We start from the raw sequence: 26,843 nt of genomic DNA, 5'->3' as shown, positions 1-26,843 counted from the left end.
TTCCTCAAGCTCGTAGCTGAAAGAAGGCTTATATGGGGGGTTCTTCTACTCAAAGCCAGATTTCGTATGTTTGCCTCTCTTCAACTCACCAGGCATTTTCACTTTACCTTCCCTCACACTATCAGCAGACTGACACAAGACACAGCAGCACCCGTGTCCACCTCAGCCTGGGCACTGTCCAAAGATTAAAGGCTCTATCTTACATAAACTGGCCCATTCAGCTCTTCTTCAAGGAAAGGAAGTCCTTTCATCGGTCACCATCGGAAATGCAAACAGTGTAATGATCTATGAACATACACGGAGGCTTTAAGACTACCACATCCTAGCCAGAATGACTCGCAGAAGAGTTTGTGCAATGCCTTTCACCTTGACCCATCGGGGCAGGCGGGGTGGGGGGTGTCCACGGTCGGAAGGGCATGAGGCAGCTGATGGGCAGGGGCTGCGTACTACCAGCCTTTCTTTTCTCCTCAGGTCCCAGTTAAAGAAACCCTGGCTTCCAGGATTGCTGCTGCTTTCTTCTGGACATGAAGAGCAGGGGGGAGAATGGTGCGGTATAGGGAGAGGGAAAAGGAGTATATGGTGGTGGGGGGCAGGGAGAATGTGCAGGGGAACATGCCTAGCATCACAGAGTAAAAGAGTCATCTTCCATCACCTTCCAGCAAGAATTGCTCTAAAAACGACAGCTGCCATGTTTAAGAGAAAGAGCTCTGGCTTCAGAGACATGGGTAGGACGTCTGGCCGGGTCCCTTGCAGCCCCTGACCTTGGGCAATTGTTCTCCCACCCTCCCCCTCCGTTCCTCCTCACCGTAGGGGGTTTTGAGCGGTAAATGAGATAAGACACTGAGAGCACTTACTGCCCGCCTGGCGCCGAGGAGCGCATCACCGTTCAGTGGCATCTGGGCAGGAAACTTAGTGCCGCTCGCACCATCCCTTCTAGGACACCGCTGCGAAATCCCTTCCATCCCCTGGGCTGTTTAAATTAGGCAGTTTTTGTTTGAAATGTACCTAAACTGGAGGCACCATCACCGAGGCAGAATATATACTGGATGATATACAACACCACTAGTCCTCTTGATCCAAACATTCATTTATATATTCAGCCGACAGAGATTTACTGGACAACTATGAGGAATCAAGCACTCTTCTGGGTGCTGTGGAGAGAGCCGTGAACAAGGCAGATACAAACTCGTGCCTTCAGCCTGGGGGTCGGGGGAGACAGATGATCAAAGATAAATAAGAAAAACATAGACGCAGTCAGATAATGAGGAGGGCCACAGAGGAAAAAAGAGTGGGGAAGTGGGGCTGGGGAGGGGGGCGCTGGAGGCTGCTGAGAGGAAGGTGGACCGTTCAGGAGCGGGGTGGCCAGAAAGGGCTCGTGGAGAAAATAAGAGCCGAGGGAGGACCTGAGGAGGCCGGCGAGGGGCGGGGGCGTGGGGGAGGCAGAGGCGGATTGGAGAGGGGGTGCCTTCCGGGCACAGCAGACAACAGGGCTAAGAAGTCCCAAGGTGGGAAAGGGTGTTCTGTGCCCAAGGAACCACAAGGAGGCTGTTCCGTTTCTGGAACTGAAAACGGGACAGCAGAGGGCATGAGGCCAGACAGAGGAAGGTGTGCACAGTACACGTGAAGACTCTGAGCTTTTTGCTCAGAGGGGGAAGGGAAGCCATCTGAGAAGAATCAGCCCAGCTCCTGAGTCTGAAGCACGAGGGGAGAGATCCAGCTAGAGGGACATGCGGGAGGAACATCAGGGACATTAATATTCTCTGAAAATCTCACTAGCTTGTTTTCTCTTTGGCCACCTCATGCTGGCTGCACATACAGCATTCAATGAAAACTCAGGGCGTTACCACCTGAAGACCTGCAAGGTAGGTTCTCCATAATATAGTCGTACAATACCTCTCCTGACCTCCTTTGCTTTCAGAATATCAATTGTTCAAATAGATGCCTGATTTTTCTAGCCTATCATGCTCTTTGATTTTACTCATTAGTAAAAAAATTTAACTGAGAGTAGGGTGAACTCCAAGATTAGAATCAGCTCTCCAGGGCCCCACGTTGCTTACTGAAGAACTAAAATCTGTTTCTTGGGGTGCCTGGGTGGCTCAGTGGGTTAAAGCCTCTGCCTTCAGCTCAGGTCATGACCCCAGAGTCCTGGGATTGAGCCCCACATGGGGCTCTCTGCTCTGCGGGGAGCCTGCTCCCCCCACCCCCACCACCCCCTGCCTCTGCCTACTCGTGATCTCTGTCAAATAAATAAATAAAATCTTTAAAAAAAATAAAATAAAATCTGTTTCTTACTTTCTTTACTTTTGCTACTGCTAATGAAACTGTATGCCTTTGCACAATGGCAACTGTGATTGTCTACATAATCCCAAATGCAGGTTTAAAAATGTAATCAATTATGTAAATCCTGGGATGTTGGTACTGTGTAGATATAATAGGCAATTTATTCATTTTTTCCCAATTCCCACCCACACACTTGACAGGGTAATGGCTTCTGCTCCCATTATATTAAAAAATAACCTCATAATGTTCTTATAATTCTCTAGTGCAAGTACCGCATCTCAGTTATAATGCTACTGGACCTCTCCACAGCTTTCAAGACTGCTGATTATCTCTCTTCATTTTCACTTCCAGTCTCTTAAAATTCTCTCCTCCCTTGGTTTTGGGATGGGCACATTAAGGCCTGTGGGCCTTGTCACTGTTTTTGTAAATAAAGTTTTATTTGACCATACTCATCTGTTGTATCTCTGGTGGCCCTTTAGAGAAAACATTTACTGACTCTACTGTACACTAATTTTCTTGGGTGAGTTGGACCCTCCCCCCCTCATCCCCTAACCCTCTCCCCTCCCCCAACATCCTTCCCTTCCTCTCTTTTACCTTTCATCTCCTCTTTCTGCATGCATCTAAAGTTTCCTTTTCCCCTTAAGCTTCCACTACTTACCCTCTTCTGCCTCTTTTTAATGGTGAGCTTTTCATTAATGGCACACAATCCCACAATTCTACAGTCTCAGAGGAAATGAATACCAAATTCGTGTTCCCAGCTCTGATCGCTCCCCTCAACTCCAAGTCTCTTATTTCTGGCATCCCGGTCCATCAGAACGTTCCAAAGTCATTTCAGACTAAACCCAATTCTTCTCTTGATTTTACCCATCATTTCCCTCGTCACCCAGAGTCATTCATTTCATGGGTGAATTCACTCATTTTATTTGTACCCCTTACATGAGTACGATTCACCAACTATTGCTAGTGCTTTAACCCCATGATTTTTCTGGAACTCCTCCCACCCCTTTTATACTACTTCTCCGTGAACTTTCTCAAGATACTGCTAAGTACGTTTGTCTCATAGAGAATTTCTCCAGGAAGTGAATGGATGCAGGGCTTTCCTCAAAAGATTCCTTATCTAAAAACCTTGAATTTTTCCCACCATCTAACAAATAAGGTTCAACAGTCCTCTCCAGCTATTCCTGAATTCTTTTTGCATTTGGAACTCTGAGGAGTCTTACACTCAAGGCTCCTTCCCTAATCCAGCTATATCTGGCTATTTCCTTCCATCCACTTTTAGTCAACAAAATCTCCCCTTCCTGCTGAAGGGCACCGTCTTTCATGAAGCTCCCTTTCATATTCTAATGCAACACAATCTTTTGATTCCAAAAAAATCCATACTTTGTATTTTATATATTTTTATGGTACCCGTGCATAATTTTGAATTATACTTAAGCATATATTTATTTTATATGCCTGATTCTGTCTACTCCTTGAGTAGGAAAGCCATATCCATTATACTCTCATACACAGTAAAATATAACATTGGCTGATGAAGATGATGGTAATAAATGCAGGTCTCTGAAATGGTCACAGTGGTTCTCAGTTGGCAAAAGATTCTGCAATATAATGATGAGAGCACCTAGATCACATTTTATTTTAAAAATCACATTCTGGCTTATATTTTAATATTAACATTGTGGGGAGGGGAGTTACAATCATTACAGTTCTACGACTCAGGAAAGTCCTAGATAATTATATTTTGGGTCTGAATAAGCCAGTGAATGACATAGGAAATGAAATTTTATTCGCTTTTTAGCTAAATTACATTTAACAGGCTTTTCTTTCCTTTTAGGAAAATATTTTAAATAGTTCAACATACTTACCATCTCTAGAATATGAGTTACTGCCTGGAAACTTCGGTAAGGAATTCAATCATTTAAAATACAGCTTAAAATGAATGTTTGTTGAGATTATCACAACAGCAACGAGGGTTTCATTTTTCTAAAGAATCATGACTAAAACTATTTTTCTTGTTTCTAAAAAGAAAATGAACACAGATTTGCAATTGTCTTGTGTTCACTGGAAGCACGTCTTCGAGCACAAAAGGCTTTGGGATTAAAGAGTTCATAAAATTTTCCATTAATAAGTGGGCTTTTACACTATGCTTGGTAACCTTATACAACTCTCCCGAGTCAGCTAAGAGCCTTGAACTCTAGGAACCCTCTGAGATATGACCACGCCACTATTTCCTGTTCCTTTCCATTTTGTCAATTCATTACAACTGCTCAAAACCCAAGCTAACCAGCCCGATTGATTTATTCAGAAGTGAATCCACTTTAAGCAGAGATGATTTTAAATACTTAATAATAAAGTGATTTTGTGGTGAGTGCATATGGTAAATAATGAAATCACCAAACTCATTTTCATGTGTAATGCGGAGAGATGATTTTAGGCAATAATCCACGGCCTTTTAATTCACTTTTCTAATTTCACTTGGTCTTTTTGCGTTATCTGTGTTTTCTGGTCCATAGACTGGATAAAATGGAATCTTTCAAGACATAGACTGACATCTGCTATAATAATTTTAAGGACCACTGAATCATGGCCCTTGTCTCAGGTGCCGTGGCATGCAGGAAACAAAAAAAAGGTGGCACACAGAACTCCTGTGGCCCATTTAGAATTAACGTTGCTGTTGCCCCTCTTCCTCTTCAAAGAAGGTGTTCTCCATGCCTCATTTTAGGATATTCTTAAACCAGCAAAATTAAAAGTATGTCCTCATATGTAATAGTGGTCTCATGTGTCCTCGCAGAGACAGGCAGTAGACCCTTGGAATTCTTGAAGACGTGTTCTAAGACCATAAAAAATCCTCACATCTATGAATTATGCCCACAGGCCATTGAATCTCTTTACAGTTTTCAAGGTTGCTCATGATTTCTTTTCATAGCCACTTCCGGCCTCTTCTTAAGAATTTCTCTCTCTTGGCTGCAGGAACATGCACACTTGTCCTCACACCCTAGAACGCATTTCCATCTGGAGGTACAGATTTCTTGTGCATATCCCCACATCCCATTAAAAAAAGATTATGGAGGTTTTCTTTCTCGTTCAGTGGGTAATTGACACGCCCGCCCCCCCCCCCCCCCCACACACACACCGTTGCCCACGAAGAGCTCACAAGCCTTACTCTGTGGGGCCACAAGCAAAAGGCACGAAAGCAGCACTGAGAAGAATCCTGTAGTTTGGAGGCTCAGTCTCTCATGTCCCTGTGACTCTAACCTGTAACTGAGCAAAATATCTGTAGTACCTACCAGACTTCTGGGGGACACTTGAGAAATACAAATCTTAGATGTTATACCTGTGAATGCCAGTAGAGGCTACTCTTGATATCACGGAAGGAAAGTTTTCTTTATGAGAGCAAAAGTTGGTGCTGACCCTTCTCTTTCCAATGTGTTGCTTTGGCGTCATCCTAACCCGGGGTGAATAAGCACTCAAAAATGACCTGTATAGATCTTTGGGCCAAAAAGCAAGTATGGCTACATTTTTTTCTCTGTTTCCGATCCAGGTTGAAGGACATGCCAGTTCCTGGCCTAATTTTATGCAAATTGCAAAGAGAGAAATTTGCTTTGTAAAATTGGATTAAAAGTATTTTCCATATCAAGTCTGTCTGGGATGCTTCTGTAAGAAATGATAATTCTGTTTGTTTCCCTCAATCCCTAAGAGGGATTCCCTAAGAGGCACTGTCTGTTTTCTGACTTGTTTTTAAAGAGACGTTATTTTGATACTTTGCTAACCACCCTCCTTCCCCTAGAGAAGATAAATTACCTAAGTCTCTAAGAAAACTGATGAGGTCCTTACACCTGGAAATGGAATCCTACTTCCTTTGGCTTCAGGAACATCTGTCACATTGGGGCTCCTTTGCCCAGACCCTTTCCTGAGCTCAGAGATGCAAACCCTGGACATAGGTTAAGGAAGGAGCCATCACAGGCAGCTGGTGCAGTCTCCAGAAACGACTCTGGAAGAAGGAGGCCAAAACTGTAATTCTGCCCAGAGTCAGGCCAGGGGACATTAGTGTTTCGAGAACACTATATAATATAGGCTACGTTGAGAGAGGGCATAGGAAGCACACACTAGTCTTTTTGGCTTTCTTAACTTTAAACTGGGTTTACAACTAACTTCTCTATGAATGACGGTCTAGGTTCTGTAAGAAGAGACAGTTTCTGAACATAGGAGCTATCACAGAGAGTGAGGTCTGGGTGATGCTTCGGGTCAGTATATTTAGGTAATAAACACAAGATTTGATGTGTTTTCTTTGAACATGGTAATAAAGAAAAAATTATTTTTTTAAATTGGTAAAAACCAGTAACATTTATGTTAGAATACTTTTAAAATTGATATTGCCCTAATAATATGCATTCTGAACATCATTTATGCTGATTTCCGTAACCAAAGCTGCCAAGCCACCTCCTCAACACTAAGCATGAGCTGTCCCTGAGGCCAAGCACGGATCTGAGAGGCCAGGATGGTTCATTATAATCCATGCAAGTTCACATGCTAATAAGAAAGAACTTCCTTGGTGTCTACCACATTTATACCATCAATTAAATAAGATGTCAGAGGCCAAAGTAACTCTTCAGCATTTACATTCTTTTTTCTCTTTCAACCATGCCAAATCTTGAAAATGTTTTCTTCCTATTGTCTCTCACACCCAACAATGTACAATGTGAAAGATAAAATATGAAGAACCATTCAACAAAAGTTCCAGTATTTTCTTTTTCAGAAACTTGCTTATAAAAATTGAGGTAAATTATTTATAGCTCTTCTTTCATGTCACTTTTATGAAAAAAAAATTCCCTCACATATATGGAATTCTACACCTATTTATTCTCTCAAAAGATCAAAAAAAAAAAAAACAAAAAACCCTTAACATTTGCAATATTTCTTTCAGGTCATTAAAAAAGGTAAAATATTAGAGAAAAAGCTGACTTTTTTTTTTGTTTTATTTTACTGTTTGTTTCCTTCTTCCATAGTATCCTGGTGTATTTAGAGTTTTTATGCTTTAACTACACAGATATCAATTAACAATGAATACAGTTTTGCCCTTTTAAAAGCTATATAAGAAGATCATATTCTACAATTATTTTCATTTAACATTAGAGATTTATTTACATTCTTTCATTTAAAATTTTTCTAAAGTCTAAAGTCATTCTGTGTATCTATTCTCCTCCCAAACACAAGGAGGATTTAGCATGTGATAACCACCCAAGGAACATTCCAACCTTCCCTATGTTCTTATTCATTATAGTTCAGAATTTTGATTCATGTTTCACCACCAAGAGTTAATTAAAATTTATTTCCTTTTGCAGATATGATTCAGGGCTGGACGCCAGCACCCTGAGATCATGACCTGAGCCGAAATCAAGAGCTAGCTGTTCAACCACCTGAGCCACCCAAACACCCCTACCTATACTTTTAAAACCAGTTCTAAGCTCACCTTTCCATTTGGGTTCTTCTTCCTTTTTTTTTTTCCCCCAAAAGCGTATTCTTTAGATCTTTCAGAAAATTTCTGTGGGTGGTAAGCTCTTAGTCAATATATGCTTTAAATAAATTTTATTTTACTGTTGACTGAATTTACCTGAGAACAAAACTCTAGGATCCCTCACTCAGTCCTCTAAAGAGACTACTGCATTGCTTTCTGGCATTTCTTATTGTTGACAGTCTTCGTTTTTCTTTAACTCTTTTGTAGATAGCTGTTGAGATTTGACTCATGTCTGACAGTTTCACTCCTGTGTGTCTAGATGCAGATCTATTTTTACTGAGTCATCTATATTGTAAGATTCATGGCTTACCTAATTTTCCAAAATACCCAGACATTTCTCTGAATATTGCTTCTCTGTATAACACATTCTATCTACTCCTATTTTATAGATATCCTTTCAGATAAATTTTGGAACACATCAATTCATGTCTTGCATCTTTTCTTCCATGTTTTTGTCAGTTTTTTCACTTTACACTGTTTTCTGGGCAAAATTCTCAGTACTGTCTTTCAATTCACATACTCTTCCACTAGAATTTTCAACATGTGGCAATTGCCAAAACAAGAACTTGGGAATTATCTATATTTATTTTTTCCTTTGTCCTCGACATCCATTTGGGCAACAAGTTCTGCCTATCAGATTTCCATTCCTACTGCCTCTGCACCTGCCTTTAGGAAGTCTCGCCTGCCTTCCTATGATAACTCACCAGCTCACAAGCTTTCTCTGTCTCCGTGTAGCATTCACTTACTACAGAATTGGCCGACAAGAACTCTGCCAGAATGCACTGTGTTCTTTCATATTTCTAGGATTTTTCACCTTTTTAAAATAATTGCCTTTCCTTCCTCATATTTATGGGGATAATGCAAGTAAACATTTTACTGTGAGAGAAGCATCCTTGTCCTGCATCATCACCAACCCCTCCCAAGCACTGAGCTTTGTGCTCTTTCCTTTGTGACCTACCTCTGTGAGTCTACACTTAACTGTGTTATAGGACGCTTCTCAGGAAAGCTGCTTTGCCTCTTCCATTCACTCAACTATGAGCTTCCTCTGGGCATCATCTGTGCACAGTACAGAAGACAGCTGAATGATAAATGTGCACTGAATCAAATGCATAAGTAAATAGAAAGGAAAATACCGGGAAATTCCTGGATAAGGCAAAAGGTTAAAAAAAAATGAGGCTTAAAGTTTTTTTTTAAATAAAAATATTTCAAATGTTCTTATTACTGTTCAGTAAGAGTACTGGTAGTTCAAGGTTTTTACCAAGGTTTTGATAAAAGAAAAAAAAAGCAAGAAAGAAAATAAATGGTGCTACAATCATCCCATTTGTTTAAATATTAAATATGAAAACTTTCCCTTATTTAAATGGTATAATATAGGGAATAAGTTTATAATGAATCAACTAATTTCAGTCAGTTTATTAAGTCTGACAATTTCTAGGTAGTATCCTTTTTAAAATGTGAATATATATGGACACATGTCTCTGTGCATGTTCATGTGTAAATTGATACATTCGTGCATAAATAAGGCATGGTACCAAGCTCTTCTTTGAGCAAACTCTACCATGCCCAGATATGGCCACTGTACCTTGTACCTTACGAAAATGCAAGATCTCCCTAAACAAACCACCCATCGGCATATAGTAATACTGTGGCTGATACTCCTTACATCTCCTCTGGAATAAGATATGGTACGAGTAATCTTATCAAGTAGAATATGAGCCCATGATGGCTTGTGCTTGCTGTCTGTAAGGATAATTCTACTCTTGATGTTTGCCATAATTAGAAATACAGAGCCCAACACTGAAAAATAGCCATAAACCATCCAATGGCTTATTTAGACTTGTAAACTGAAAAAGCTGTCATCTTCCCTTTATATCAGATAATGTAAGACTATACAGTTAAAATTAGTTTAAGTTATAATGGAAAGGGGGGGTATTTTTCAGTGTGAGGGGCTTATGATGATGCTTACTATAAAAAATGATCGCAAGTGGCCAAGGAAGGAAAGAAACAGGCCTGTCAGTAGTTACTTTACTTGCAAGGGGGATAATGAGATAATAAAACACGTAATTGGAGGTTAAACTACCTTGATTACTGTAGATTATACCAATGGGTACAACAATGCCATTAAGCAAGCAGGGCCTCACCAGTTAGCGCTCATTTGTAGGATGCTGAATCCATTGATTCTATTTCATTACAGCCATGACTTTGAGAACGTGTTGGAAAATATCTGCTATCCCGTATCACGATGCCAATCAACTTTGGACAGCATATAAGGTATTTTACTCTTTGACAAACGCAAGAACATGAGAACTACAAAAACATAGAAAAGATACTATTTGAGACTCCGAAGAGAAACGAAAACTGGAAAATGTCAGATCTTACTATGAAGCTATTCTCTGTAACCAAAGACACATTTTATGGAATTTATTTTCCAATTTTAAAGAAGGCATTTTGGAACATCTGCTATATAAGCTAGGATAATTCTAAAACTGTAATGTTATAATGATTATTAGCTATTGGCTAGTGCTTGGAATTTTATTGAACTCATTAATCTAAGAAAAATAAATATAATTATAACAGTGATAATAAATGCTGGCTGTGTTTTTACTTTGTGGTTTCCACTTGTGTTTTTCAGAAAATAACCACTACCCAAATGAGGCAAGATAGAACAGGCACGTCTGTGTTGTATATGTCTGTCCAACCAATTCTCGGCTCAAGAGAGCTCCAGGCAGAGACCAGATACGTCTACAAATGACACAGATGTCGATCCCTGAAACTCAGTGAACCACACTCTGACAAAATTTCCCTACACCTACAAATGTTAACCTACAGCTTGAGGCTGTTTTTAATGCTGCAAGACGCTGGAGAAATGGAAATACATAATACGGTACCATAAAGCTGATATTTAGCAACATAGAATTACTTCATGCAATTTACAGATAGAAAGACAGATACAGATATACAAATTTCATATATCACGAATTTTAAACCTTGACAATAACATAAAATGATTTAAAAATACAATATATCTAGTTCGAAGAAATCTGGAATTGGATCAACACTGACAAAATTTCCAAAAAACAACAAAAAAAAAACCTGACAAATTTTCTACATAATTAAGGCACACCCCTTTAAACATCAAGTCCAAGTATGGCAAATGGGTTTAGAGTACTAAGAAATGTTGATTTTACTGAAGACTCTATCACTAAGAAGCTCTGTCCTTACAAAGAGTAGAGGAAGTAACATGGGTCTCAGTTTCCTTCTCTGTAAAAAAAGGCCATAACACCCACATGTCTGTTATTGTTGACTTGAAGATGATGTATGTAAAGCACAGAGAACATACAGGCATTCGATAAAGGTTAATTATTTGAATGATTTTTAATAAATATCTGTATTAGATTTATTACATACTTTCTTTGTTGCCTACTTCAAATAGACTGACCATAATTTAACCTTTCTTTCATTGCTAATGGTCATTATTTCAAAAGCAATTATTGTGCTGTAATAAAGTATTATCTCCAAGGACTAAAGAGCTGTGTAAGCCTATTTACTCTAATCCCAAAAGACCTTGCTATGATTTTTCGAGGTCTTATTTTAATAATAATTTTGACACCTTCTTTGTTAGCTGTCACTTTTTGCTCTCAGCCTACTGACTAAAGGGAGTTTCCTAATTTGGGCAGGGGGCATAGCAGAGAGGGGGTATCGAGCTTTTGTAGCCTAGTAACGCAAAATCAGTAGATCTGTTTTCTGATAGTCAGGAAAAATACAGAAAGTGAAATGTTCCACAATTTTTGCGGCTACTGGGAAAAACAAAAACATCTAACGAGACAACATTCCAGGGGACCCAAGTTATAAAATAAAAAATGGAGATCTACTCCTCTTGGCTCCTTTTCCTTTGCAGATCTCGTTCACTAGTTTCTCTCTATGCACAGCTGGAAAATCATTTTCTGAAGGAATGTAAGAGGTATATCTAAACTAAGAGTTAAAAGGCATTCTTTTTCAGGGCAAGGATCTCCGGCCCTCTCCTGTAAGTGATTCCTAGTATATATCATGCAAGCAGTTTGTGTTTCACACTCTAGGCAGTGAATGTGTGTGTGAGTGCGTTAGAGCCTACAATTCAGGGAAAACCACACAATCTTTCATTCTTTATGTACTCTCCATCCTCAGCCCTCATTGTTCACTCTCTTCCCGGTCTGGAATACTCCTACCTCCTCTGAGTAGCAAAATCTTATGCTTCTTTAACTTTCGACCTCAAACGCCACCTACTCTACCTTCATTATAACATATGACTTCCTCTAGAGTCTAATTCATGTTCTCCGAGGATTTACAACCTAGGTCTCTAGAAGGGTTCCTCTGTTTTAAAGGGCTGTGTGTTTATAGTGGACTGATTTAAAACACCCACTCCTGACAGAGGCCACACCAGAGATGATGAGGGAGCCCTTGGATGTAGCGCGGAGAGACAAAAATGCAATCACAAAATTGACAATTCCTTCTAAACACAGAAGATTTGAAACGACTCAGACAGAGCTCTTTTCAGATTTGTGCTTGGGTTTGCTTCATGTACCTTTAAGATTAGAGGTCTGTGGAAGGAAACCAAATTTTTATTTTATGGCTGCAACAAATAGGCCCACCATGGGAAATATGTCATTTATTCTTTCTCACAAAGAGACATTCACTGCATAGTGCAAATAAAAGTAGCATTTTCCCTCTACTTAAGGTTTGTTAGATGAAATTTATGTTTTTAAAATGCACTGCAAACACCAAAATCTGATTGTACCATTATCAGCTTTTAAATCAAAACAGCTTGCTATCTAGTAAGGACAGAAGAACTGGTCGATTTATTTCATAAAACTTTATGTACAAAGAGACAGTGTCTATGAACTTAATGGAGAGAATATAGAGTCTGGAGGGGTAATTTTTATTACAATTTATAGTGGGATTATCCATACTCCACAGTTTTCAGATTTTATTGAGATTTTATGGTACTATGATGCTGACGCAGTTAACTGGAGTAGGGTAGGAGGCATAATTGTTTCACCCTGACTGGGAAAGGAAATTGGTGTTACTGTTATATAAGAAGCCCACACCAGACTCTATTAATTGCCTGAATCCAATCAAAGCCATTATTTATCCTAGTTTCACAGGTAAAATATTTTACCTGAGGGTTGAAACGATAAATAAGGTCTATAATTTTCACACGGCAATATCTTTTCATTAAGACCCTTTCAAAGTCATAAGAATACTTTTCACCCACAGGGGTTCAACTCCAGAGACGATTACAATCTAAATCATAGCAAGCATCTGTAATGTACCACCAAATATCATTCTTCAATATTAAGTCCCGTGAAATAAAACAGAAACAATGCACGCAAGAATGCCAGGGAATTACAGATGGCCCAATGACATCAAACAGTTAACAGCTGGAGGAATGGTTTTCATTCATTCTGCAGACACTTAGTATTCACTGTGTCCCAGACACTGATAAGGCAATAAAACAATGCATGATATAGATATTATAATATAATTATATATTACATATTATGTATTGAGCCAAATATATTGAGCGTACACACACACACACACAGAAATAAAAGCTCATATATTGCCTTTTAATGTAATATTTCCCTTTGTAGGAAAAAAGGACATTTTTCCCCCAGGTCTTTTGCCAGAGAAAGAAAGGGTCTTCCAGGAAAAGGAAAGTCTATGGGTAAAAGTAGAAGAGTCGTCATGAAAAGCAATGGAAACTGTAGCTGGGACACAAGACGTATTTGGTAAAACGGCAACAGACTGGGATGGAAGGAGCCAAACTGAGGATATGAGGAGTCTTGCTGGTTATCATGTTACATTGTTTCATCTCCTTTACCATGTAAGAGAAAGATCCTTTTAAGGTTAGAGGTTAGGTCTAACCAGTGTGGCCGACCAACACTGCCACAGCATTCCTAAGCATCGCATGTGAAACATTGTACCTGTACCAGACTACATTAATTTACTAATTTGTTCATATCTTCAACCCATAAATATTTATTGAGCATTAACTAATGTCAGGCATGATGCTATGTGTTGGAGAAACAGTAGCTACTGAAGCTTGCAGGGATTTGGGGAGATCCCAATATTTTAATCTTGGAGTAGAGATTTATAACAATGTATCCTACATATAGACATATGTTTATGTAAATTTTTTTTTAAGATTTTATTTGACAGAGAGATCACAAGTAGGCGGGGGTGGGGTGGGGTGGAGAAAGCAGGCTCCCCACTGAGCAGAGAGCCCGAAGTAGGGCTCAATCCCAGGACCCTGAGATCATGACCTGAGCCAAAGGCAGAGGCTTAACCCACTGAGCCACCCAGGCGCCCCTGTTTATGTAAACATTTATAACACTTACAACAACTACACTTTTTGTCAACAGAGGAGGTGACTCTCTCACTGTCTTTCTTTACCCCAGGAAACTGAGAAACCCATATATCATGAGATTGTCTTTCTAATGCTACCCTGTTTCTACTGAACCTCCTTCTCGTAAGCCCCCAGCTAACTAAGGAGGTAGTTCTGATGAATTCTCCAAGTTATTCCAGTTTCACCAAATTCTCCTATTTTCTGTCTTTCTGAGTTCTTGCTGAGTGGAGAATACGTCTCCATTTACCTTTTATTTTTTCTCAATGACATTCAGCAACACTTGTTAGCTAGCCTACAAGTTGGCATATATGTTTCTATTTATCCAACAAATATAAACCATGGTTTAAAAAGAAAAACAGGAACAGATACACAGAAAGTAATGTTTTCTTTCTGCTAAACAGAAGTAACATACAAATATACAGGATGGAAAGTGGGACAAATGAGTAGGAGTTATACATTTGTGTGTGTGTGTGTGTGTGGGGTCCAAGTTAAATATAGTCTTTTCTAAACACACACACACACACATATATATATACACATATATTACAAATATATATATATGTATATATATATATACAAATATATATATATATATTTGTGTGTGTGTGTGTGTGTATTTCATATACTAGAGTTCTAAAAATGAAGCAGGTAAGTTACATTTCAAATTTAGGTTCAAGTAAATAGGGCATATTCACTGTACTACCTTACAACCCTAAAGTAGCTAGTGGGGGAAATCTGGAAGCCATGGGAGAAACTAAACTACCGACACTTGCATTGCTTTAAAACTCTACCACTAGATGGCAGTACAAAGACTGTCATTTTCAACACAAGTGGCTTAATTCCATAGCACTACATTAGTTCTAGGAGAGGAGACTGGATGAGACAGGAGAGAGAAAATGGGAGAGTCCAAAGTAGGTAGAATGGTGAGGGGTGGAGGGACACAGAGAAGGCCAACCAGGAAAAGGGAGAACATAAGCAAATGGAAGGAAGGTGAAGAGTGAGAAGGCAGAGAATGAAGGTGGGGCCAAGGCGGATCTTTGAGAGGGAAGGAAAGGGAAGCCAGAGGGACTGAAGCAAGGGTGAGAACTCCAATGTAGCCTTTTTCAGGTTTTCTGAGCAGGAACAACAGCAAGAAATGCATAGTTCAGCATGACTCAGTATACACTCTCTCTCTCTCTCTCCCAGTACCATATTTGCATGTATGTCAATAAATAGGTTGCCGAACAAAAGTTTCACTATGTAATACTTATTTCACTGATATACTCAGAAAAAGTCTCAATTTTATTTAATTTCTTTCAAATTGCCCATTTTAAGCTACCAAATCGATTTTAAGACTCAACAGGAAAAAATCCCAGAGTATGAACAATATTGTTTCATTATACTGTAAACTAAACTACCTTTAAGTGGAGTTTTATTTAAAAAAAATCTCCACAGCTGGGATCAGGGGATACTCTTGGCCATAGGATCAAGGATTATTTGTTGAATAAATGAATTAACAGAAGAAAAAAGATGGTAGAGCCACCAGGTCATGAAAAACACACGAACTGGCCAGTGATCAGGGCACAATTCCCTCCATGTAAAGGTGGCTGGAAAAAAAAAATCAAGTATATGATGGTGACTCTGTAAATTGATGGCTTTTCTTTTATTTCTCAGATAGACAACTATCAACTTGTTCTTTTCTAAAGAACACAAAGTAGAATACCAGTTAATGAAATTCTCCACTAACAATGGAAAACCAGCAAAGAGAAAAAGCTGAGAAAATAGTTCAATAGTTCAATAGTTTGGAACAAAAAAAGAGTTAAGGGAATAAGAACAAATAGGGAACAGAAAGCGCAGCCAGAGAGTTGTAAATAATTAAGAGGCCAATTTACAATAATGCCAGCAATGATTCTAAGACTGAGTTTCCCTCTTGGATCTTACAGTCTTCCTTCTTTCATTTGCTCCTATAGGTCTTAAGACTCATTGGATAAAATGCTCATTTGCTATGCAAATGCTCATTTAATACAGAGATGCTAGATTTCCAAAGGTCTCTTACAATGTGTATATATCTCCAAATATCATCAAAATAATTCTATAAATACCTGCAATTATTAGGTAAAGTAAAAATTTCCTTATGGCATAATAGCACCTGTACTATGTGAAATTTATATGTAAGCGAGAACTAAATTTTTATATTTATTATTTACAATAACTTTATCTCAGGTGTGGTGAAAAATGAATGTAGCAACTACATTTATTCATTTATTTATTAGTAAAATATCACTTATAAGCATATATTTATTTATTTATACATAAATTCAATCTTTTTTTAACTATAGGAGGAACTTTTCCAACAAGTTAAACTGGTATGTTGGCTAACAATTTACAACAGAATGAATACAGAGGCCATTTTGTTAAAACTCTTATTTAACTACTTTCTCTAATAAATAGATTTTCCAATCATCTACATCTTCTCCTCCTTGAGTAATATCTACTTCTGAGTGAAGTATCATCTCTCTCTAAATGTGGATTCCATCTACCGTCCTTATGTTCTTTTTCTCTTTTTTTGTGCTTTGTACTTTCATTTAATATTTAACTGTGTGTAGGGGGGAAGCCAATTAAACTCATTCTTTGACATTGTACAGTTTACAAGGAGCTGATCTAGAATTTTCTCTTTTCTGCTAATTCTCTCAGCACAATACAGATAACTTCTGTCTCCTCTCTGAGCCAGTTATTATCATCAAATCTTTGAACTAAACCAATTTATGCTAGATGAAGCAGAGAAATTAACAAATTGAAGGTATTGCAGATGAACAAGAACTCAAGAAGCCAGTGTTTTGGAGGAAGATATTCAATTTCTTGTACATGTCCAGAAGTGAAAAGACACCAATAAATATCTTGTCCTTGTGGCAAATCAGGTAAATGCAAACAAGTGGCCCATGCATCTCTCCATAAAGTATTCTGAACTCTTATTTAAAACTCCATTTTTCATTATCCTTAGCTAACTGGCTTTCTCACTCTTTAACAAGTTCCTGCCTTTGCTTTACGATGATAGTACTGAAACACTCAAGTCCTAGCAAGTCCGTAGTTCAGAAGTGTAAACCCAAAGTCAGCAATACTCCAGTCCCACTTCCCAAAAGGCAGCATTAAAAAAATTTTTTTTTAATGAAAGAACATAAATGGTTTATCAACAAAAACCAAATGGAGGCCTAAAATGTCAACTATATTTGGAAATTCTCATAATTAAGCATAAGTCGAAGAATAAATTTACCAAAAGAAGCTGTAGTAGTTCAATGACTCCAAAAGTAAAGACAACCATACACATAGGCATAGGTCGGCTGCCTGGGACTATCCTGCCGTATGGACTGATGACACCAGCATTCCACTGAACGCTGAACTAAAGGAGGACTGGCACGTGTAAGGGAGACAGAGGAAGTGAGTCGGTGACAGAAGGAACATCACCTGAAATGAGGCATCCTTAACATCCACAAGTGAGAGAGCTGACAGCAGAAGACAATGGAGGAAGCAGAGATCTGAAAGGGGGTAGCTTCTCGCAAGCAAAACCATAGCCACACTCCATGGTCAGGAGAAGCCAGAGCTAGAGCCCTAGTCTCCAACCAGCACTGCGGCGATCACTGCAATGACCGTATTTCCTTTCACAAATAGAAATGGCACAGGACTAAAAATACACTTGTGGCTTCTTCCTGTTGGCTGCTGAGAAAAGCAACAGCCTGGAGGAAAGAAAATGGGGTGTGAGTATTTCAAATTTGCCCAAGACCACATCCCTTTGAAACTCCTGAATGAGTGCTATGAAAATAAGGTATATTTTTGGAGGATTCTTCACTTCATCTAAATATAATTTAAAAAAACCCACAACATTCTTAAAAAAGATGACCAAAGGAATTACATGCCCAAATGGGGCTGGTTTCTTAACAGCAGTATCAACATGCTCTCGTCAGATATCTTGGGGAAAAAAAGTACTTTCTACTCAAGGATCTAACAGCATAATTGTTTTAAGTCTGGAATAATGCACTCAGAACCCATAGGGAGTTGTTTTTCAAGTATGACACCATTATAATAAAGAGTCTTAATGCAAAAAACCTGTTTTATACAACTCTGGTAGACCAGGCTGCTGGGGGTGCATTTTCATGTAAGAGAAAGTGGCTATATAGGAACCTGTAGCTGAACACCGGCCCTCTAGGCAATCCATTTTACAACAGTCACAGGGACAGAAGAATGGGATGGTGGTTAAGGAACACTACCCTTGCTGCCCTTAGGCTTTTTCAGTTCTGATTATTCCAAAGCCATTGATCAGTCAGGTTCTTGCTTGAGCCTCATTCTTAGGCATCAAGGTGAGACTGACTGCTCCTTCAGCTACCTGGAGAAAGAACAACTCACATATTGGAGGGAGGAAATGAGTCCTTTTTTTTTTCCCCCCTAGCTCATCAGCTGGATGGCCACAGACTGGTTATGGTGTTGCTCTTTATTTTGAATTTCTAAAACAGACCATTCATTAATACTCAGATATAAAAAATAGTTTTAAAGGACCAATGCAAAGTGTTTTGGGTTTATTTTGTTTTCAACTACTCTATCCCTTCCTCTAGGTGATGAATGAGAAATGTTTGATCTTACATGAATTAATTCTGGTATCACTTTTATAACTCTCAATGGACCCAATTTTATTGAACCTTAATTTGTTTGCTTTTCATTATCAACCCTAGATGATTATCTGCTGTTTTTGTATTTCCTTTAACTTTCCATCATGTCTCTTTTTTTTCCCTAAAAACTTTGTCAATCTATTAAGTTGACTTTAGAACTCCGATAAATTACTGCGAGATGTAGGTTACTTCCACAGTATCATATAAGCAACGAACGTGCAATTAAAGACTTTGCTTCTACAGCTCTTTCCTCTCTAGAATTACCCATTTTCAGCTCTCTATTGGATTATTCTTGATATCATACAAATGGGTTATAATATCTCCCTCTTTTTAAATCCTTCCCTTGAGAGCCTAAAAGGCTCTCCCGCCATCCATTTCTCTATACAACTCTTTCCTGCAGAGCTATTCCAAAGAGCTGCCTAGACTTTCGGTCTTCCCCTCCTCACCTCCCAGCTGAACGCAACTCACTTCAGTCAGTCCTTTGTCCCCATGACTCCACTGACACACTGTCACTGTCACCGATGAACTGCACCCCGCCAGATTCCCAATTCTCAGTCCTCATTAAGCAGTGATTCAGTGATTCTTGTGAAAGGAAGAATGTAAAAAGTAGTCATGTTGGGGCGCCTGGGTGGCTCAGTGGGTTAAGCCGCTGCCTTCGGCTCAGGTCATGATCTCAGGGTCCTGGGATCGAGTCCCACATCAGCCTCTCTGCTCAGCAGGGAGCCTGCTTCTCTCTCTCTCTGCCTGCCTCTCTGCCTACTTGTGATCTCTATCTGTCAAATAAATAAAATCTAAAAAAAAAAAAAAGTAGTCATGTCACTTTCCTGCCCAAAGGTCCAGTTCAGTGACTTCCCACCATATCTAGGAAAAAAACAAACAATGTAACCAAATTCTTTGAGGCCATACATGACCCGGTCTGACTCACCCCTCTGGCCTCATATCCCATTGCGCTCCCATCGCTCATTCCCCTCCTGTTCACCAGCGGCCCTGTAGTTCCTCCTCACACCAACCATGCACCCTCTGTGCCTCAGGGTCTTTGAACTTCCAGTTCTCTCTTTCTGTAAAGGTCTTCCCCAGGTATTATTATCATAACGTACATTCCAGGTAGGCCAGATTGTACCTAAAATTGCACTCCTGTCTTTTGACTTCCCGTTCCCTTACCATGGCTTATTTTTCATTATAGCTCTTAGACCATCTGCCATAAATTGCTTGCCTCAATTGTAAGGTCATTACAGTAGACATTTGCTCATCTTGGAACCTCAGTTCTCAGAATGTTACTTGGCATATAGGATGTCCACAGGAGGAAGGGAAGGAAGGAAAGAAGGAAGGGAGGGAGGGAGATACCCAAACTTGCTTTCATCCAGGCAATTACCAACCATGACCAACTTTGCTTGTGATCTGTTATAACTCCTACGCTTTTCTGCTACTAAGTATTTGTAAAAACTAATGAAAATATCACCTGGAAAACCTACCAAAAAAACTTCCCCAGGCTGGACTGAAACTCCTTTATAAGGTCAAATAATCCCTTTAGGGTCTTGTTTATAAATAATGTGTCTCAGGTGACATAGCAACAAAACTCGGGCCAGATCAGTCCACTGGCTGTTCCCTCTACATAGAGAGCTCCCATTTCTCAGCACAACCATTTTGGGGGCTAACTGCCATTTTGTCCTTTTGGTATCAAGAGGGAAAATGTCTTCCTTGGGAGACCTTCTCTGATATCCTCCCTCTTGTAGCTCTAGCCCAAGTTGTGTTTGTCCAGAGTATCATGCTGTTTTCTTCAGATCACATATCACGTTCAAGGCCGAACTGAGATATGTCAGTGCACGGACCTAGCTTGTCATTCCTTTAGACCAATATTCTTCAAATACATGAATGGGCTGAGTTTCTATCCTCACTGAAAAGTTTTCTCACCTCCTTCTGTCGCTAGTCAAGCACACTCACGTGGACATTTCACTCTACCTCATCCCCAAACCCTAACCACCCCACTGAGCATCACAGTGGAAACATTTCTAACCATATATAATACCAATGTAAAAATACTTTTATCAAATACAACTTTCTCCATCTGCAATTATAATTAAACTCTCCTCGGCAAAAATCCATGCGTAGTCTATGTTTTAATCCAACTGAAGCACAGAATGTCCACAATTATCAATTAATTATATGATTTTGTTTGTTTGTTTAATGTCTATACTTCCCAGTAGACTATGAGCACCCTGAGATAGAAACAGCATCTGTTTTGTTCAACACTGTATCCTTGGACCAATAAAATACTCACTACATGACAGATGCTCAATAAATACTTGAATGGACAAATGACTCAATTCACATGATACGTCATCTTAAAACATGGATAGGTACATTCACAGGTCTTTGTGTACATGACAGATAAGGTAAGCGATTTATCTACCAGAGACCAGATGTGTTATAACAACTTTAAAAATAATTAGCCAGTACATTCATCTGCATTTATATGGGTTAGTTTTATAATTTTATTGTTAGCATTTTGAAAATCCAACTCCCCTATCATATTTTCTTTTGCTTATCCATATCAGATATACAAGTTCAGCATGGGAATGGAATAGGGGCTCCCTTTATCACTTAGCCATTTCATTGTTGGCCCAGTGCCCAGCTGCACATGTGCAAAATAAAGACTTGAAGAATTACTGAAATGCCCTTTCTTTTATTCATTCTGTGAGGTAGGCAAGCCTCCTCCACTAGACACTTTTACCATCATCTAAGTAATCAGTTAAACAATAAAAAAAAACTTATAAAATGTTATAGCAATATTTGTATAATATGGTGATTATGAAAACATAATACAAACTAATAAAAATAGAAAATATGGGATGTTTCCAGATAATTTCTCATAGTAAACTCTCATCCCTTATAACCAGTAGTAACAATTTTGAGAAGCATTTCTGTACTAACTTCTTGGGAGCAGTTTTTCATTTGTAAATTAAGTATGTTTTTTTCCTTCCAACTTTGTTTTTATACAACAGAGAAAAAATTTCTGAACATTACTGCTTCAAGTAGCTTGGGAAGGTGATAAATAATAATAAGTAACTGCAAACATTTTATTGATAGTTGATTAACCCAGACATTAAGCTCTTACTTAATCTCCTCAACAATCTTCAAGGATAGATCATGTCATTATCCCCATTTAATCTTTGAATAACACTTCCCAGTCCGAAACTGTAAGTGAAGGGACTAAGCCTAACTCAGATTCCTGATTCTGACTCTCCTGCTCCTAATGTCCATATCATAGTCCAGGGGATTTATGGTTATATCAGTTTTTATTCTGGGCATGAGAAAACTGCTGAATAAAAAACGTGGCATGAAACTAACAAACACACTTGAGAGCAAATTATAGCAGGAGTCGTAACAAAGTTCTTTGGCAGAGACATAGTTTCCAGAAAATTAAATTTTGGCAATATACTTTCAATATCAACCCCCTTAAATAAAAATAACTTCTCCCTTAGAAGATAATGTCAAATAAAAGAGATATCTCTTTTGTTTCCTTCATTAGTACATCAAAATTGTAAAAAAAAAAAAAAAAAAGTGAACAACATTAAAATCTTCGTCAATCATCTTCACAATTAAAGCAGTATCTCCCTTGAGGGGAACGGTATAAGGGCTGTATCCTGTGGTATACACATATACAGATAAAGTAACGCAATACGCAAGCTTCCACTTTTGCTCTTTGTTAATTCCTAATTCTTAAAAAACCTGTAAACACATCTTGAAATTACGAAAGAAAATAAATACCTAACCCAACAAAACCACATGACGTGGCCTGCAGTTATGCTATTATTCAAATCGGTTAGCTCCTTTTGATCAGAAGTGTTAGTAACATCAGAGAGGGTTCAACTAAAGTAAAATCCAAGAGAAGACTACTTCATACCTCCTTTTTGTCTACTTGGTCACTCAGATGGTGGTGGGACTAGTTCAGGGCCTTTGCCCGAAACAGCACAAAAGACAGAGGTCTCCACATTAAGCACAGAACGCTACATCCCAAGTCTGCACACTAAAACCTCTTAGTGCTGTAAATCAGGTGATATTTTTCAGTTGTTAATACTAAGAAGGTACAATTCATTTCGTGAGCTATGAAAAACCTCAATGCAGGTAAGACAATAACTTGCCAAAGATGGATGCAGTTTTGTAGAGTCAGTTTGCAAAAATCTCTCTAACTTCACAATCAACTGTTGTTTCTAGGCACTGAATCCTACCTTATAGGATTATAAAAATCTAGGCTTACTAGCATTTTATGAGAAGGCGATGTGTTTATGTATTCATCAATCATATTTTAATGATGGGCCTCGGTAGTAATATGATATCAACGCAAAAGGAATACAACATATCTTAAACCCTCATCATTTCTGGGCCCTGAAGACAATATACATGCATAAGTGTTTAGTTTTAGAGGGAACGAGTCAATGATTATGGGCATTTTCCATTTCCACAGAAGGGTGGCTTATTTTGTAGATTCATGATAAAGGAAGACCAAATCGACAGCGTGATGCTACTTTAATTCCTTTTAATAAAAACTGAAGAAAAAAAAAAAAAGAGCTTAGATGTAGGAAAGCAACTTCATGATCAACTGCATAACTGCCATATACAAAATTAGGCAACCAGGTATTATTAAATAGAGTTATGTAGCAAAGCATTTCCTTCTAAATCCTGGAAGGGAATTTTAATATTGCATTTTGAAATACTGCATCATACCGAGTCATACCAGTATTTAAAATGACAGTAACTTCCACTAAGATAAGACCTCAAGCCACATGAGAATTTTGTAGTCAAACACCTAACTTCAGAATTATTTTACTGGCGACTCAACTTACAAGCAGTTATGCTAAATACAGATTATTCTATCCATTTGAGCCTTTGAAGGTAAACATCATTTTGCAAAGGAAGACATTTGAATTCCAACACTAAATGACTCGATACGTAAAAATATAGACTAAAGAACATGGAAGCAAATACCAATGCCAACACGCGGTTGGTTCGCCCTAAACCGTGCTCATCAGCTCACGTCTGCGTGGTGCACAGAACCTCTTTGGATGTGGTGTGCTTGCACACGATTTCAGGGCAGCTCACTGAATAAAGGCACAGTCAGCCCTCACGCTGAAAGAAATCAAGGCTTCGATTGGGTCCCTTACCTTTGCCATGGCTTCTCCCATCCTCCAAAAGCGGCACTACGATAGTGTTGTTCACATTTCCAGGTGACCGCACAGCTGTGTAGACAACAGGCACCGACTGGACCACCACGGGGATGCGGTGAACGTGACTCAGTTTGTTAGACTGTAAATTCATGGGACTTGAAGGCGGGACAGGATGGATGATGTGCAAAAACTGCTGGCCTCCCACCCCAGACGCGGAGGCTACAAGGGGCCCTGGAGTTAATACTGTTGACGAAGATGATGCTGAAGATACTGATGTGATAACGGTCGGGGAGGAGGCTGGACGACTAGACGACGATGAAGAGGTTGAAGTTGAAGAAGGTGAGGAGGCGGACGCTGTCATGGAAACCGGGGAGGATGACACGGCGGTGGGGGATGTCCTGGCTTTGTTGATTGACAAGTCCACTGGCTCAGTTTGTGTTTGGAAGTGATCTACAGATAACGAGTCCTCCGCGGGCTCCCCTTTCACATTATTTAGCAACAGGGGAACAGCTTCCATATCGGGGTAGTTGTGGACGTTTGGAGACTGTCGGGAGAAAAAGGGGACACATACGGATCCTTGTTAATCACATACCGAAGAGATGGCAAGATTTATGACTGGAGTGCTTATTAATTTTTCCCTTATTGCTATGAGACACTACTCATTCCCCAAATATTTGAAGATCTGCTCTGTGACAGTCATCGTGATTAGAGTTGAGAGTACAAAAGTACAAAACAGCGTTAAGACACGGCCTCTCCTATAAGGACATTTTCATCCTATTGGGAGAGACAGACACAGTTGTTAAAATCAGTGGAAGAAGTACTCCATGGAGGGGAGAAGAGGCCACAAGAACCCCAAAATGAACAGCAGTTGTACATACGATCTCTAAAAGACCAGGGCAGTATACAAAGCACTACCTACTTAAAACTACATAAATACAACCGCTTATTTATTTAAAATAACAATTATTCTAATTAAAAGCATTCATGTTGTTGGCTTGACCCATTCTGCATTTGTGAATCTCACTTTCCTCAGTTGTAAAGTGATGGGAATTTTGACAAGATAAACTCAAACACCCCTTCCAGCTCTGCTATTCTGCAATTTCGTGATTCTAACCTTTACTCAACACTATCATAATCTGGAGGCATAAAAGTACCTGGCAATAATTTTGGGGAAAATCACTATATTTCAACTTTCATAAATGGTGCAAGAGCTCCCATATCATTCTCATGACAAGCACTGAAAAGGAGCACAATTGCTAAATTATTAAATATAAATGTGTTCTAACAATTGGTTTATATTTTAACTCCTAGTGATAGCAACATTTTTCTTCTCAAAATAATGTACATAACTACCACAACAAACATTTTAGGAAATAATTTTAGAAAAAACTTATTCTGAAAATTTTAAATTGTTTATGAATATTTTATTTAACTTAACATAAAGATAATTTTGTACGAGTTTATTTTTATTCTTTTTAGTTTTAATGAGCAAATTTAAAATAATAATTAATAATAATAAATCCAAGATTCTACCCAGACTAATGGACTCAACATTTTTATTACCAGATAAAAATATGATTTATCCTTATATTTATTCATTCATAAATTCAACAAGTATTCATTGAATGCCCACCTCCAAGGCCTAACAAAATGGCCTAACAATTTTATTGTCACGTGCCAGGCTAGCTTTACCATTGAAAATTAGACTGTGACAGATTATTTTGGTTATATCTAATTTGGCCAGGCTAACACAGGCACTGATGTTCTATTGTACAAAGACCAAAAACTTTTTTTTCAGCTTCATTATGGCATCAGAACAACAATGTCTACAATTATATTAAATTGGTTCATTTCATTCTTTGTTTAATAAAAGATCTTAGTTTGCTATTCCCCCTAAAATTTGAGCATACACTTAAAGGAACAAAACATGTTTCTTAAAACCTTTCTTTATAGAATATAAATTATAGCTCCATTCAAAACATACAATAGGCAGTAGTGCAAGGGAATTCTATTCAACAAGATAATAAGTCAACAATGGTACCAGATCAACTAAAAAGGGAAACGGGTTGATGTTTTATTGTTGTTGTTTTTTTTTCCTAAACTAAGATGGTTACTTACACACAAAAAGGAAGAGAATTAGAAAATATAAAAATAAACCATCCAATCTACTGCATGAAATTCTCAGTGCCAAGATTTCATTCTTTGTATTGAAACTGAGAAATAACTCTTTAAATCTTTTCAGACACTAAGAAACAAAACAAAACAAAAAAACCCCCACAAATACCATAAACCAGGTTACTTCTAAAAAAAACTATTAGCATTATCTTCTCTTCTAACTAGAACAGTATTTCAATCGATTCCCAGCATTATCATTTAATTTCTTTTTAGAACAATCTAAGGTATTTCTTACTAGTGTGTTATACTCACATAGAAATTCTTTGTTGAGGCTGCTTTTATAAAATATCCCAAGTGGTTTGTCATTAAAATCATAAAATATGTCATTAAATACATGTTACAAAACACTGTTTGACTTCAAATATAGGCTTGATTAGTTTCTGTCTTCCTACTGTATTAACTACATCCGGAATTCTAATTTCGGAAACAGCGATTTTTCTGTCTCGTTAGACAAAAGGTTTCTATGCAGATTTACAAACTGAGGGCTGAGGTGTAAGTCATCACTGTAGCAACATATCACAATATAAACAAAAGACTAACGGATTGTGACAATATAAGAGTTGAGAAAGATGGGGCTTATTTGTAGAGATGGCTTCTGAGACATCAAGTGTCACTGAGCTTTGCGAATGGCTTCGACTTTTCTAGATTATGAACAGGAGTTCACATTTTGTATCTGCTTATTCCCT

The 26,843-nt window shown here is 38.5% G+C and overlaps 1 protein-coding gene across 4 annotated transcripts in view; it reads right to left on the bottom strand.

Annotated features, from left to right (window-relative positions):
- KLF12 (Kruppel like factor 12) overlaps nucleotides 1–26,843 on the bottom strand; it is a 435,792-nt gene that overhangs the window by 116,568 nt on the left and 292,381 nt on the right. For all 4 annotated transcript variants that reach the window (XM_013047135.2, XM_045080634.1, XM_004775054.3 and 1 more), the window contains one exon: nucleotides 23,980–24,526. In XM_013047135.2, the coding sequence (XP_012902589.1) occupies nucleotides 23,980–24,526 (547 nt within the window). The remainder of the gene's footprint in view (nucleotides 1–23,979; nucleotides 24,527–26,843) is intronic.

The sequence above is a fragment of the Mustela putorius genome, unplaced genomic scaffold (genome assembly GCF_011764305.1).
Source record: "Mustela putorius furo isolate JIRA1106 unplaced genomic scaffold, ASM1176430v1.1 tig00000480_pilon_pilon_pilon, whole genome shotgun sequence".
In the NCBI taxonomy this organism is placed as follows: Eukaryota; Metazoa; Chordata; class Mammalia; order Carnivora; family Mustelidae; genus Mustela; species Mustela putorius.
This window is presented reverse-complemented; position numbering and strand designations above follow the sequence as displayed.